Consider the following 12,164-nt stretch of genomic DNA (forward strand, 5'->3'; position numbering starts at 1 on the left):
AATATCTCTTTCAGTTTTCCTTCTGATGTGACCGACATACATTTCCAGATTTCTGTAATTATAAACCTTGATTAGTATTTCTTTCTGAATTGCTAAACAACTCCTATATTCACATATGAATTTCGGAAAATAATTAATACGGTGGTTGATTGAGATTTATTTCCCTTTTGGTTCATGCTAAAGTCATTGTATCTTGCGGACAAAAATGCTAATTTACGTTTGACAAACATTTTGGAAAAGATGGGTTATGCAGTAAAAATTTACATCTAAGAACTACAAATATGAGTGTTTTGGTCATGTTGGGGTTAAAATTCGTAGACGTTGAACTGCATAGACCACATCTTTCGCCCAATATCACACAACAAATCAAGTGTAATCAAAACATCCAAAGAAAACGAAGAGATATCATTACAAAAGAGATTTTTACAAACACTTTTTTTTCTTTTTACCTCATGAAGAACAACTTCAAAAAAACACAAACAAAAACATCATCACAAACGTGTAAACCAGGCTTTCTTTTTAAACCCTGGAAACAACACCTCGGATATTTTTTTTAAACATTCAACCACACATAACTTAGATGATCGAAGATAATTACCCATCGATGCATTGAAACCCTTGACAAATCCAAAGCCAGATTCCAAAGAGAACAAGGCAGATACAGAGATCAAACATCAAAACAATCCAAACATGTTTCCTCCATATCTGTTTTGCCTTTTGTCTATGATGATGATCATGAATCAAACCATTCCTCACTCCTTTACCTCCTCCTCCTAGGTCCATCTTCTTCTCATTCCAATGACCTTCACTTTTCGCTTCCGTCTGCAATCTCTTCTTGTTCTTCAACACCCTCAACGGCTTTCCTAAAAGCGGCATCAACGCACCGCCTTTTCGTCCCTTGGACGAATCCAAACTCTGATTATTACTCTTAATCTCCCTCGCTATACTCCTCGGTGATCCAAACTCCAATTCCAAATCCTTATTATGATTACCACCAATAGCAGCAATCTCAGCGAAAACTGGATCTAGCTTTGATTGGAGACAGTGTTGAGTCGGATTATCCAACGAATCCGCAGTAGATCCGTCTTCCATTAGAGACTCTGTAGCTGATTTCAATCGATTGAATAGCCATACAGACTCCGATTTCGCTACGACCTCATCTAAAATCGCGAAATACGAAAACAATCCATCGATGATCAAAGCGTAGGTTCTCTTATGGACTGTGTGAGAGATCATCGAATGATGTGGAGGTACGTTCTCAATGCATCTCAAAGCTAGATCTTCGATTCCTGGCTCTTCCTTTGAAGCGAATTCTGCGAGAATCACTGTTCCTTTCGCAATGCAGGAGTAGAACAACATACGTTGATTCGAAGTCATTCTATATCGAGGAAAAAAACAAAATCCGATTCGAATCAATCGGAAAAAAAGAATTCTCAATCGAACAGTGTAGCGAGATACAAAATTCAAAATTCGATACGATCTGAATCGGAAGAAGAGCAGAGATTTGAGTGATTCTAGATTTATCTGTCTAGGGATTCATCTTCTCGATACCGAGATTTTCCAGGAAAATGGTGGAAGAAGAGTTCCATTATTGGCGAAACCAAAAAGATGATGAAAAAAAAAAAGTTAGAGCAGAAATTTACCGGAAAAAGATAAAAAAAACGGGAAGCAGAATAACGATTACCTTGGTGAAAGTGCCCTCAGGATAATTTATATTTACAAGAATACCCCAGCTTTCATAGATCGTGTAATGGATATATGACACGTGGAAAAGTTAGTTCATGCTTCGTTCATCCCTGTGCTGGACTACCGACACGTATACACTAGCGATTACTGGTACCGTGACGATTTGTTATTTCGATTTTGGCCCAAACTGATTAGTCTGTTCGGATAAATAACATTAGGAAACGCTTGAATAGAAGATATAAGACGGGAAAAAAAAAAAAAGAATAGAAGATATAAAGAATTTCTTAGCCTTTAAAATGATGGGCCTCTAAGCCCAATATTAACAGAAAAGACTTTCAAGTACAAGTCCTTCCGTCCAACGACCCATAATCAATAAATCTTCAATACTTTACGCAAGGTTAGTGATCAGGTCATGTACGCCACAATAATACTATTTCTCTAAGTTAATTTCATATTAAGTTGACTATGATTTGAGACTGCTTCGATACTAAAATTCAAAGTACTAACTATGCTAATAATTCCATTAGTCAACTGTAATTAACATTCACTAAGTCATAAACAATGAAGATAAAAAGTCATAAGATCATAATGTTTATTTGAAGAATAAAACTCGGTCATTGTTTAGCCTTTCCATGGTTCTTTATTTAATCTCATGGTGGGTTCAATAGTACGATTTTAAAAATTAAAAAACGCGTTAGATATATAAAATATAATTGTTCTCTGGTTCTCCCTTTGTGATCATTCACACCAGGTTCAACTTCAATGGAATCCATCGTGCCCAAACGCCAAGTGCTTGACGACGACGATGGTCTATATGGTACGTTTCTAATCATTCCTTTATTGTTATTTAGGTTTTTGATTTATGAGTAGGATGTACATTGTTCTTACATAGAATTTTAGTGCTAGAGAATTCCATTGAAATGGCACCCCCATGGTAGATTAATGTACTCGTTATCACATTTCTTTTTAGTTATGGGAATCAAGATTTTGTGATTTTTTTTATTTTATTTTTAACCATTCTTGAGAGTGACTTGGTGAATCCAATTAGTTATTCTTGTCAACTTTTGGCTTTAATACAAATAAACATTAATGGATCTCAAAATGGTCATGAAGAAAGCTCGAAAGGTCGATCTCCCGAGAAGGCTTTGGAAGAGATACGTAAGCAAGACACTCATGATCTCTATTGCCCTAAGTGTACTAGTAACATCACTAAAACAGCTCTAATCGTTGAAAAGGGAGATGATTTTTCTCCCGACGACCAGAAACCTTTCGTGCTCTGGATCCCTACCTTCAAGTTCCTTTCAAGTTCTCCCAAAGGTATCCATATGTACACGTAAACATGTATATATATTGTTCTCTATGATGATGAAGATAACTTTTTTTCTTTGAATGCTGAGTGACCGGTTTTTTTTATCTGTAGGATCTGTCGAAAGTAAACCATTGAATCCTAATCTCAGTGGTATGTGTAGACACACTTTTTTATGATGGATGCACTTTTGCTTTGAACTATTGCTTATATGATCGATTTTGTATCTGTGTAATACCAGTCGAGAACATTTGTTTGTTTATGATGAAAACGTACACTTTCGTCTTTAATTCCTGAATGATCGATTTCCTATTTTGTAGGACCAGACGAAGAAAACTCATCTCAACCTGAATCCAGTGGTATGTGCACTCATATTTCTTTATGATGGACACGTTATATCTTTGAAGTACTCATGGTTAAATGGTCGATTTTCTATATGTAGAACCAGTCGACAAAAACTCATCGTTTAATCGTAGTCTCAGCAGTTTAGGTATACATTTCCTTATGATGATGAACAAAAACTCTATTAAAAAAAATTCCCTTTGTCGTCCTTCATCTTCAATGACACAATTGCCATATATATATATATAGCTAAAACCTTGGAACGATTGCCTACTCTTTTACGGAATTCAATAATTATTCGTAGAGACGAAAATAGTGCTACTCCTCTACACCAAGATGGTGCAGGTCATCAAAGTTCTACGAGCACATCAGGTCATTCCCAATGCTTTCGCTGCTTCATTTCTTTCCAATACAATATAAAACAAAGACATACGATATTTTCAAAAGAAATAATCCCATTTTTCTTGTCTTGACCCCTGGAAAATATGCAGTGTCTGAGCAACGTGGACGTTGGAAAATTAGTCCCGGTGGATGGATAATTCATCGTTAAACGCCCAGCAAATAGACAACGAATTGACTATCCTCTCTTCTTACCCCCTAAAATGAACGAGTTTTTTGTTTGATTGAAACCCATAGTAAGTGATTGATGATAGTGTAATGATCATTTTGTACTGAGTTTAAAGCATAGAAATCATTGCACTATTACTGGAAACTAATTATTTCTTAAACTAATAAGTTTCATAAATATATTGCAAAAGATGCAATAGAGTGCTAGAGTTTTGGTAATTAATTTTTTATTTTATGAATGAAATATTCTTATCCAAACTCATGTATAGCTTATTGGATATTAACGGTTGATGATTTGAATTTTAGTTTTTACTTCGCTGGAAACAAGGAAATCATATTGATCAAATTTTCCATGTATGATACCTTAAAAAGATCGTTTATAATTGTTTTGAAAAATCTAGAAATTTAACAAATAAATATTATACTTTTGAGTAAACAAAATAATAATAATTGAACTTATATATTATCATTTTTGATTCCAATCTTGTGAATTTGAAACATACCACCAAGAAAAAATCTTGTGAATTTGAAATAGAAATTTTCCCTCAAAAATCAACGAAACAAACAAATCTAATTAACTAAAAGTCTAAAATACAACTTAATGAAATAAATAATAAATCCTAACTAAAACTTTGACAAAAAAAATCCTAACTAAAATAAAATATTAGATTATTGTTTTGATAACCAACTCCATTTATATGCACGATGATCTTCGGTCATTTGATTAAAGAAAGACCTCATCTTTAGAAAAGTCTACATATAATTAAGAAATTAATGTGACAATGTCATATTTCTTATTATATATAATTAAACATGGTTGATAGCAAACCGGACAGAACAAATTATTAAATAAAACCCTTTTATAAAACTTCTAACGAAAATCCGTAATTCTAATCAAGCCATAACCAAATAGAAGCCACATAATCCCAATACAGGTCGTATATGTATTATTTTTTTATGACTCGGTCTGTTAAATACAAGCACAACAAATTTAAAGTTCGAAATATTATGTTAATAGTCAACTCTACTAATATTCCTCAAGTCACAAAACAATGACGAAAATAAAATTCACATAATAAGAATATTCCCCAAGTCATAAACAATGAATGACGTAAATTCTAGAGGCATTAAAATGAAAAAAAAAAAAAAGAAGACATTTTCAAACTCTAAAACATACAGTCACATTCATTGTACAAAAGCTTTTGATTGAATAAAATTTTGCATTCGATTCAAAAAAAAAAAAAAGACATTGCTATAACAACTTCTTAAAATGCGTGACTTTTGCACCCTTGACTTTACAGGGTCATAAAATATTACGTATAATTAACAAAAAGACCAACAATTGGAATAATCAATTTCTTCCTATTATTGAATGTTAACTTTTCTATAAACCTGAATCTTATGATAGAATGTACATGAATTGTGTCCCATTGCATAAGAACTTAAAGCATATGCAGTAGGAGATTTTCAAAGAGGTACAACAATATAAAAAAAAGTAGGATAGAGATAAAAATCGGCTATTATTGAAGAACTTTTTAGTTTTTAGCCATCTCCATTGACAGAAACGAGAAGATTTTTTCAAAAAGAATAAACCACAAGTGATATGACAACTGTCAATTCAGTTGAGAACCATTTTCTATTTGAGAACCATCTCATTCACGGTATATTAAAAGAATACGACTATGAAAAATCAAATGTTAGAGAAGTAGATCAGCGAAATATAAAAATGAGATAGTAAGCAGGTCGTGGGCATATAAATAAGCGTCCTTCTGTTTTCTTTGTCATCATTAATTCATTACCCTCAACAATGGAACCAACCACTCCCTATTCCCATGAGGATGACGTTGACTCCACCCACAGCTCGAATTCTACTGCGAGTGACGGTAATATAGAGCTAATATATAATTTACGTTGTGATCCTGTGTGATGAAAGAGTTTCATTTTATTCCTGATTTAGTAGCACTGTATATTTTAGAGTTACGTACGTTAACATTTGTTTACTGATTTGTGCATTTATATATGTTCATGAAAACAGAAATAAAAGCCAAAAGATGATTTACTGCGAGATCTAAGCTCGAATGTTGTGTAGATTAAATTTTGAATTAATATCAAAAAAATGTTGGATGCATTTTATAAAAAAAGTAAACAGTTTTTCGTGTCAGAGAGAATAGTTGGATGAATATCAGAAATCATCTCTTCTTGAATAATCAGGATCAAGAAAAGTGTTAAAAGACAACATTTGTATTTCGTTGAGTGCAATATTTGTTGTATTGTACGTAGGAACCGAGAGAGAAGAGAATAACAATAATGAATCTCAAGAAGAGACGAGAACGTCGAGAAGTCCCAATGAGGCTTTGGATGAGATAAGGAGGCAACAGACGCATAACCTCTACTGTCCTAAATGTAAAACTAACATCACCAAAAGCGCTGAACTCGTTGTAAAGAATCAAGAGACCGATTCGTACAAAACAAAGGCTTACGTACTTTGGGTTCCCCTCGTTATCTCGCCCTTCGAGTTCCCTACCCTTCATCTCTTATTGTCTTTTCTCACAGGTAAACCATTTACATATACATACTGCTTTTGTGTATATGCCAGACACTATTTATTTCTTCTTTTTAAATGCTTAAGTGGTTCAACACTCTTTCTTGATCTATATGTCGAAGACACTTTGATTTCTTTAATGTGTTGATTGATTCTTGATCAACATGACCAATCCCATCATTGCTTACAGGACTATGGAAGAAACTAAAGACACTTGTCCCAAACTGTTTGTCACGGCTCAGTCCCAACTTTCTGCCTCTGCGGTACCTACTGGTTGCGGTTCTACTATTGCTATCAGTCATTGTCCTGTGGTCCTCTGATCCTCCTCTGCCACCACCACCGCCACCTTATCCTTCACCATTGCCACCGCCTCCTTCGCCTTCACCAACACCAGGGCCGGATTCTCCTTTGCCATCGCCAGGGCCGGATTCTCCTTTGCCACTGCCAGGACCGCCTCCTTCACCTTCGCCAACGCCAGGGCCTGATTCTCCTTTACCATCGCCAGGGCCGGATTCTCCTTTGCCACTGCCAGGACCGCCTCCTTCATCTTCGCCGACGCCAGGGCCGGATTCTCCTTTGCCATCGCCAGGGCCGCCTCCTTCACCTTCGCCAACGCCAGGGCCGGATTCTCCTTTGCCATCGCCAGGGCCGGATTCTCCTTTGCCATCGCCAGGGCCGGATCCTCCTTTGCCATCGCCAGGGCCGCATCTATATGAAAAAAATCGCTGGCTCATACATTTCCCGAGTATCAAGTACCTTTCTGTATTCTCGCTATTGTTCCTTGCCATTCTGACTCTCCCTTGGGCTTCCATTTCCCCCATCTTCAATAACCTTATTGCAGCAATTAAAACATGTAGGGGAATTCTGAATCCTTTTCTTCCCTTTTCCATTTGCCATAACATTACCAAAGACTTATATTAACACTATATATATATTGTAGGGAGCAAAAGAGTTATTCCACAAACTTTTATAAAACCTCAACCCCGTCTTAGTAGTACAGATAAAGCTCTAGGTATTTTCACATGTAAAATTACTATAACAGGAGATCATCATCTTTGTCATCTTTCCCTGACCCTCTTTCTCATTTATTTGCTTAAGATGACAAAAACACATCTAGGAGCGAAGAAACCATCACGCCTAATACTCAGCTGGATAACAAAGGTATCGCACTTTTTCCCTCAACTCTCTGATTCTGTGTTGGAATGATGACTTCAACCTTTGTTTCCCATCTTGTTTCCGCCTCGTGCACCTGATGAACCAATCCGCATTCCTATTTCAGTGCCACTTCCAGATGTTTTGTGGAAATCCAATGTGGATCCGACCCGGGAACCTGATGTTAGTGATAAACCAATCGATGACCCTAGTCCAGTGTTACTTACAGAGGATCATGATAAACCAATCAGCATTCCTATTTCAGTGCCAAATCCAAAGGAAATGTGGAAATATATCGTGGTTCTAGTTCAAAACCACTTACCAATGTTGAAATATATCGTGGTTCTAGTTCAAAACCACTTACCAAGAGAGCTAGACATCTTGAAGAGTATTGTGTACGGAGGTCTTATCGAGTCCATCACAAGCCTCGGTGTCGTATCCTCCGCTGTCGCTTCCGGAGCTTCAACTCGTAAGTACACTTAAACACGGCATTGAGTTTCTTCATACATTTCAATTAAAACTAATATAATCTTACTTGCAGTCAACGTTATCTCTTTGGGGCTAGCGAGTCTATCCAGTGGCCTTATTATTATCTGTAACAACGTAAGTCGTTTTGTTTCCTTTCTTTTTTTTGCCTGCAAAAACTTTTAAGACGTTAGTAAGATAATTTACTAAACAGAGCACATACTCTGTTTTCCCTTGAGAAACCGAACATCTAACTTTGTTTTCTCATGCGTCTCTAAACACTTATGAGTAAAAACCTTTTCATTCGATTCACACTTACAAAATAGAATATATTTTGGCAGCTCTTTCGACTAAAAACGAATCAACCACGATCTCAAAGTACTAACACTGATCATATGACGAGTGAGGAAGTAGACGATCCGTACCAAACACTGCTGGGAAACAAAAGGAACTTCACGCTCCACTGCGTCGTCGTTGTGCTTTCCTTCTTCTTCTTCGGTGTGATACCTCCTCTCTGCTACGCCTTCTCTTACAGAATAACCGACAAGGGACACTACAAAGCTGCGGTTGTTCTTGCTGCATCTCTGGTCTGCGTCATCTCTCTCTCCTTTGCCAAAGCCTACGCTTTCCGCATGCAAAAACTCAGGACCATGGCTGAATACACCGGAATGGCGTTTGGGGCATCTGCCTTTTCATTCATTGCCAGCCGAATCGTCAGTGATATCTTTGAAAAGTTTGGCTTTCATGAGCTTGCAGCTGAGTACCGAAAAGACTGATTTCAAGATTCTGCAAGTATGTTTAAGATAAACAACAAAGCTACCAAAAGAGTTGTTCTTTAGCTGCATGGTCTTAATTTGTTTTGTCCTGTTTCCATGTAAGCAAAAAGATTCGATTTTTTAATCAAGATTTATCAGTTTGATCTTAACTTACTTCATTTATATAAATAAATAAAAAGTCAAGTTAGTTGGGATTATATTAAAGAACGTGGAACTCGTGAAATTAAAATATTCAGATCAAGAGAGTAACCATAAATTGTGATAGCATGGTTCTGCATCTCAACTTTGCTTGTCTCCGATGGATCCCACCATGAATCCAACTCCAACTCCAAGCTCCGCCGGCAACAGTGTCTGCACAGATGAATTGACCAACCTTCCCCCGGAGGACTCGCCACTCGACAGCGAGAAGGATGATAGCGTTGACTTCAGCCAGGAGCAAGGTCTGAGAATTATATGTACATCTGATTAGTTAGTTATACACACTTATAGTGCATTGATATATGATTAGAAAGTATATGAAGTATTACTACTGTTCCCATCTTTTTCAAAATCCAAATTTTGACCCATAGGATCGGAGTCAAATGAAGCTATTGACACTGAGAATGGTTCAAGATCCGTAGACAAGAACCAATACTCTGAAACTGAAGTTGTAGTTAGAGCAAAAGATTTACAGACAGAACCTGATTCACTGGATGATGATGTGGAGATTGTGATCAAAAACCAACATAAGTATTACATATACTGCCCTTGCTGTGGTGAAGATATCACCAAAACAGTCAAGCTCGTGAAGATATCAGATCCCAAACACACAAAAGACCATGACAAAGCTGTTGACAGTGACACTGAGAATGGTTCAAAATCCAAAGACAAGAACACAAAGGTTCCATCATGGTTCTCTGATTTTATTCAGCCGCTGTTTTCTTCTGAAGACAGAGGTACCCTTTCTTCCTCTTCTTTCGATATTGTTAGATGGACAGTTGTGATTGAGCTTGATTTCTTGGCAATTCCAGGAAAGAAAGGGGTTGTTGATTCAGAGTTACTAGGAACTTACGAAGATCTCGGTATCATTGGTGAGGAACCGAGCATAGATGTCAGTAACGAGAAAGACAGACCGAGTTTTCCAAAGTGGTACCTCGATGTTTTTGCTTGGTTATTCCTCTGTATTATTATTGCTCTTTCTGTCCTTTCGACTTCTCCACCGCCTTTCATTCAACCACATCTGCAATTACCATCTATGCCTACATTGAGGATGCCTTCTGCTTCTGTACTTTTGTTACTTCCCACATCTGCGGTGTTGCTTCTCTTCATTATTTCAATGAGGTCCCGTTTCACTCCGAGATATCACAAGGAGAAAGGTACATGCTTTTTCTTTCCCTTCTTTTGTCTTTGTCACTTCAATCTACTCGTTCGACACTTTGATTGACGATTTTCGAAACTATGCCAGGCGAGGTCGTTCCCAAGTCTACTGATTCCAAGTCTCACGATGACCAAGCTGCAAATACTGATCAAGATTTTGACAAGAAAACAGGTTTGTTCTGAATTCTGAATCTGAGATGAATCCTTATTCAGTTGCTACTTAACAAAGATTCTTGATTATGCTAGACAACAAAAGAAATCGCCTAACTCCTATATACCCTTCATCACTAGAGAAACCTTCCAAGCAAACTGTCAATAAGGAAACTCAAAATCACGATAAAGAAGCTGCAGATCCTGACCAAGATGTAGACAAGGAAACAGGTCTCTTTTGAATTCTGATTTTTGAGATGAATCCTAATTAAGTTTGGTTCTTAACAAAAATTCTTGAATATACTAGAGAACCAAAAAAGTCACCTAACTCCGATATATCCTTCACCACTGGAGCAACCTTCCAAGCAAATTATCAATAAGGAAACTCAAACAGAACCTATGTTGCCACCTAATGCTCAATCAGAGATCCCAAATAGTGTTGAACCACGCAAAGGCGGTAATAAAGTAGAAATTCTGAAAAGTATTGTGTATGGAGGTCTTACAGAATCCATCACAAGCCTATGCACGGTAACATCTGCGGCAGCTTCTGGTGCTTCAACTCGTAAGTGATCCCATTCTCTCTGAGGCATTTCGTCGAACACTTTGAACGCCTAAAACATTGCTAATGTCTTTTGCTTGTAATTCAGTGAACGTTTTAGCCTTGGGAGTTGCCAATTTGTCAAGCGGTCTTCTTCTGACTGTTCACAGCGTAAGTGCACTTTCTCATCTGTTGTATGTAACTCTCAAAGAATTCAATAAAGGATCCATTTTTCTGCAGCTCCAAGAACTAATAAACGAGAAACCCAGAAAACAAACCAACACTGATGATTCTCCAGAAGAAGGAGAAGGAGAAGAAGATCGATACGAGGAAGTACTCGGGAGAAGAGAGTATTCGAGGATTCACAGAGTGATCGCAATCTCTTCTTTCGTCATCTTCGGATTGATCCCACCTTTAGTATACGGTTTCTCGTTTCGAAAAAAGATGGAAAAGAGACAAGAGTACAAGGTTTTAGCTGTTTACGCAGTGTCTCTACTCTGCATCGTCTTGCTCTCAATAGCGAAAGCTTACGTGTCGAAGAAACGCGATTATGTCAAGACTCTGTTTCGGTACACGACGACGGCGACGACGGCGTCGGGATTCTCTCAATTTGTGGGATACTTGGTGAGTCAATGGCTTGAGAAAAGCGGGTTTTATGATGATTCTCCAGAAACTCAACGAGTTTGAAACGAGTTCTTGTTCGTCTTCTCTTCACTTCCCCTGTTCTTTTCGTACTCTTTACGTGGCCCAATTTATTTTCCTTAAAAGTGGTAGAATTGTTTGATTTTGACCCCAAGAAAAAAAACTTTTTTTGTGTGCTAGACTTGGCTCTCTTTCAAGTTAGTTTTGGATCAAACACTTGTTGTTGCTGAGAAGGTTCCGTGAACAAGAATTCTGTAACATGTTCTAGTGCCAAAAATAACCAGTTCATAAGGTTTTATAGTGCATGTTAATTAATAAATGTTGTTACCTTATGTGTCTTTTAAACAATGGCGATTACAAACAATTAGACATATGCATGGAAATGCAAATAGCACTGCGTGCGAGGAGAAAATTAGGGTTTATCAATTAGATTCAATTGGTCGGACGCCTACTAAAAATGTGGAACTTAAAGATTGGTGGTGGTGGCAAATACAGTTTCATAGATATGGAAAACAACTGATACACGTTCTGAGATAAGCAAATTTTGTGACTAAACAAGTTGTATAATATATGGAGATTGAACTTATGTTCACCTTGATACCAAAAAAAGAAAGAAAAACTTATGTTCACCAAAATACATAA

At 37.0% G+C, this 12,164-nt stretch overlaps 4 protein-coding genes and 1 long non-coding RNA gene across 11 annotated transcripts; 3 read left to right on the forward strand and 2 right to left on the reverse strand.

Moving 5' to 3' along the window:
• Nucleotides 1-245: 245 nt before the first annotated feature.
• AT4G27840 (SNARE-like superfamily protein) lies at nucleotides 246-1,934 on the reverse strand. Its single transcript, NM_118922.5, has one exon. The coding sequence runs from the start codon at nucleotides 1,375-1,377 to the stop codon at nucleotides 595-597; it is 783 nt and encodes a 260-aa protein (NP_194513.1). The 5' UTR covers nucleotides 1,378-1,934; the 3' UTR covers nucleotides 246-594.
• Nucleotides 1,935-2,309: 375 nt separating this feature from the next.
• AT4G27845 (uncharacterized protein) lies at nucleotides 2,310-4,029 on the forward strand. The gene is made up of 8 exons (NM_001341887.1): nucleotides 2,310-2,341; nucleotides 2,438-2,503; nucleotides 2,800-3,003; nucleotides 3,107-3,145; nucleotides 3,313-3,351; nucleotides 3,435-3,482; nucleotides 3,584-3,706; nucleotides 3,826-4,029. Exons 2-8 carry the CDS (start codon nucleotides 2,449-2,451, stop codon nucleotides 3,882-3,884), a joined length of 567 nt encoding a protein of 188 aa, NP_001328730.1. The 5' UTR covers nucleotides 2,310-2,341; nucleotides 2,438-2,448; the 3' UTR covers nucleotides 3,885-4,029.
• A 1,673-nt stretch (nucleotides 4,030-5,702) lies between these two features.
• On the forward strand, nucleotides 5,703-8,836 carry AT4G27850 (Glycine-rich protein family; the record flags this gene model as incomplete). Its single annotated transcript, NM_118923.2, has 7 exons — nucleotides 5,703-5,784; nucleotides 6,182-6,454; nucleotides 6,634-7,296; nucleotides 7,384-7,604; nucleotides 7,723-7,778; nucleotides 7,861-8,064; nucleotides 8,596-8,836. The coding sequence occupies exons 1-7, from the start codon at nucleotides 5,709-5,711 to the stop codon at nucleotides 8,834-8,836; spliced, it is 1,734 nt and encodes a 577-aa protein (NP_194514.1). The 5' UTR covers nucleotides 5,703-5,708.
• On the reverse strand, nucleotides 7,350-9,234 carry AT4G27852. Of its 4 annotated transcripts, NR_142370.1 has the most exons (3): nucleotides 8,486-8,853; nucleotides 8,131-8,230; nucleotides 7,367-8,055 (listed from the first exon to the last, which is right to left on the reverse strand). It is a non-coding gene; the product is annotated as an other RNA (long non-coding RNA). The 4 variants fall into 4 exon arrangements; NR_142369.1 differs by having other exon boundaries at nucleotides 7,350-8,230; nucleotides 8,486-9,027; NR_142371.1 differs by adding an exon at nucleotides 9,087-9,234 and having other exon boundaries at nucleotides 7,406-8,846.
• MEB1 (vacuolar iron transporter (VIT) family protein) lies at nucleotides 9,035-11,855 on the forward strand (the record flags this gene model as incomplete). Of its 4 annotated transcripts, none has more annotated exons than NM_001203926.1 (8): nucleotides 9,035-9,276; nucleotides 9,406-9,771; nucleotides 9,847-10,191; nucleotides 10,281-10,364; nucleotides 10,484-10,573; nucleotides 10,650-10,904; nucleotides 10,990-11,051; nucleotides 11,121-11,855. In NM_001203926.1, the coding sequence occupies 8 exons, from the start codon at nucleotides 9,135-9,137 to the stop codon at nucleotides 11,565-11,567; spliced, it is 1,791 nt and encodes a 596-aa protein (NP_001190855.1). In that variant the 3' UTR covers nucleotides 11,568-11,855. The 4 variants fall into 4 exon arrangements, with proteins under 4 accessions (NP_001190855.1, NP_567788.1, NP_001329317.1 ...); NM_118924.2 differs by having other exon boundaries at nucleotides 9,124-9,276; nucleotides 10,439-10,573; nucleotides 11,121-11,853; NM_001341888.1 differs by having other exon boundaries at nucleotides 9,135-9,276; nucleotides 9,406-10,191.
• Nucleotides 11,856-12,164: the final 309 nt, after the last annotated feature.

Source organism: Arabidopsis thaliana, chromosome 4 (assembly GCF_000001735.4).
Source record: "Arabidopsis thaliana chromosome 4, partial sequence".
NCBI lineage: Eukaryota > Viridiplantae > Streptophyta > Magnoliopsida > Brassicales > Brassicaceae > Arabidopsis > Arabidopsis thaliana.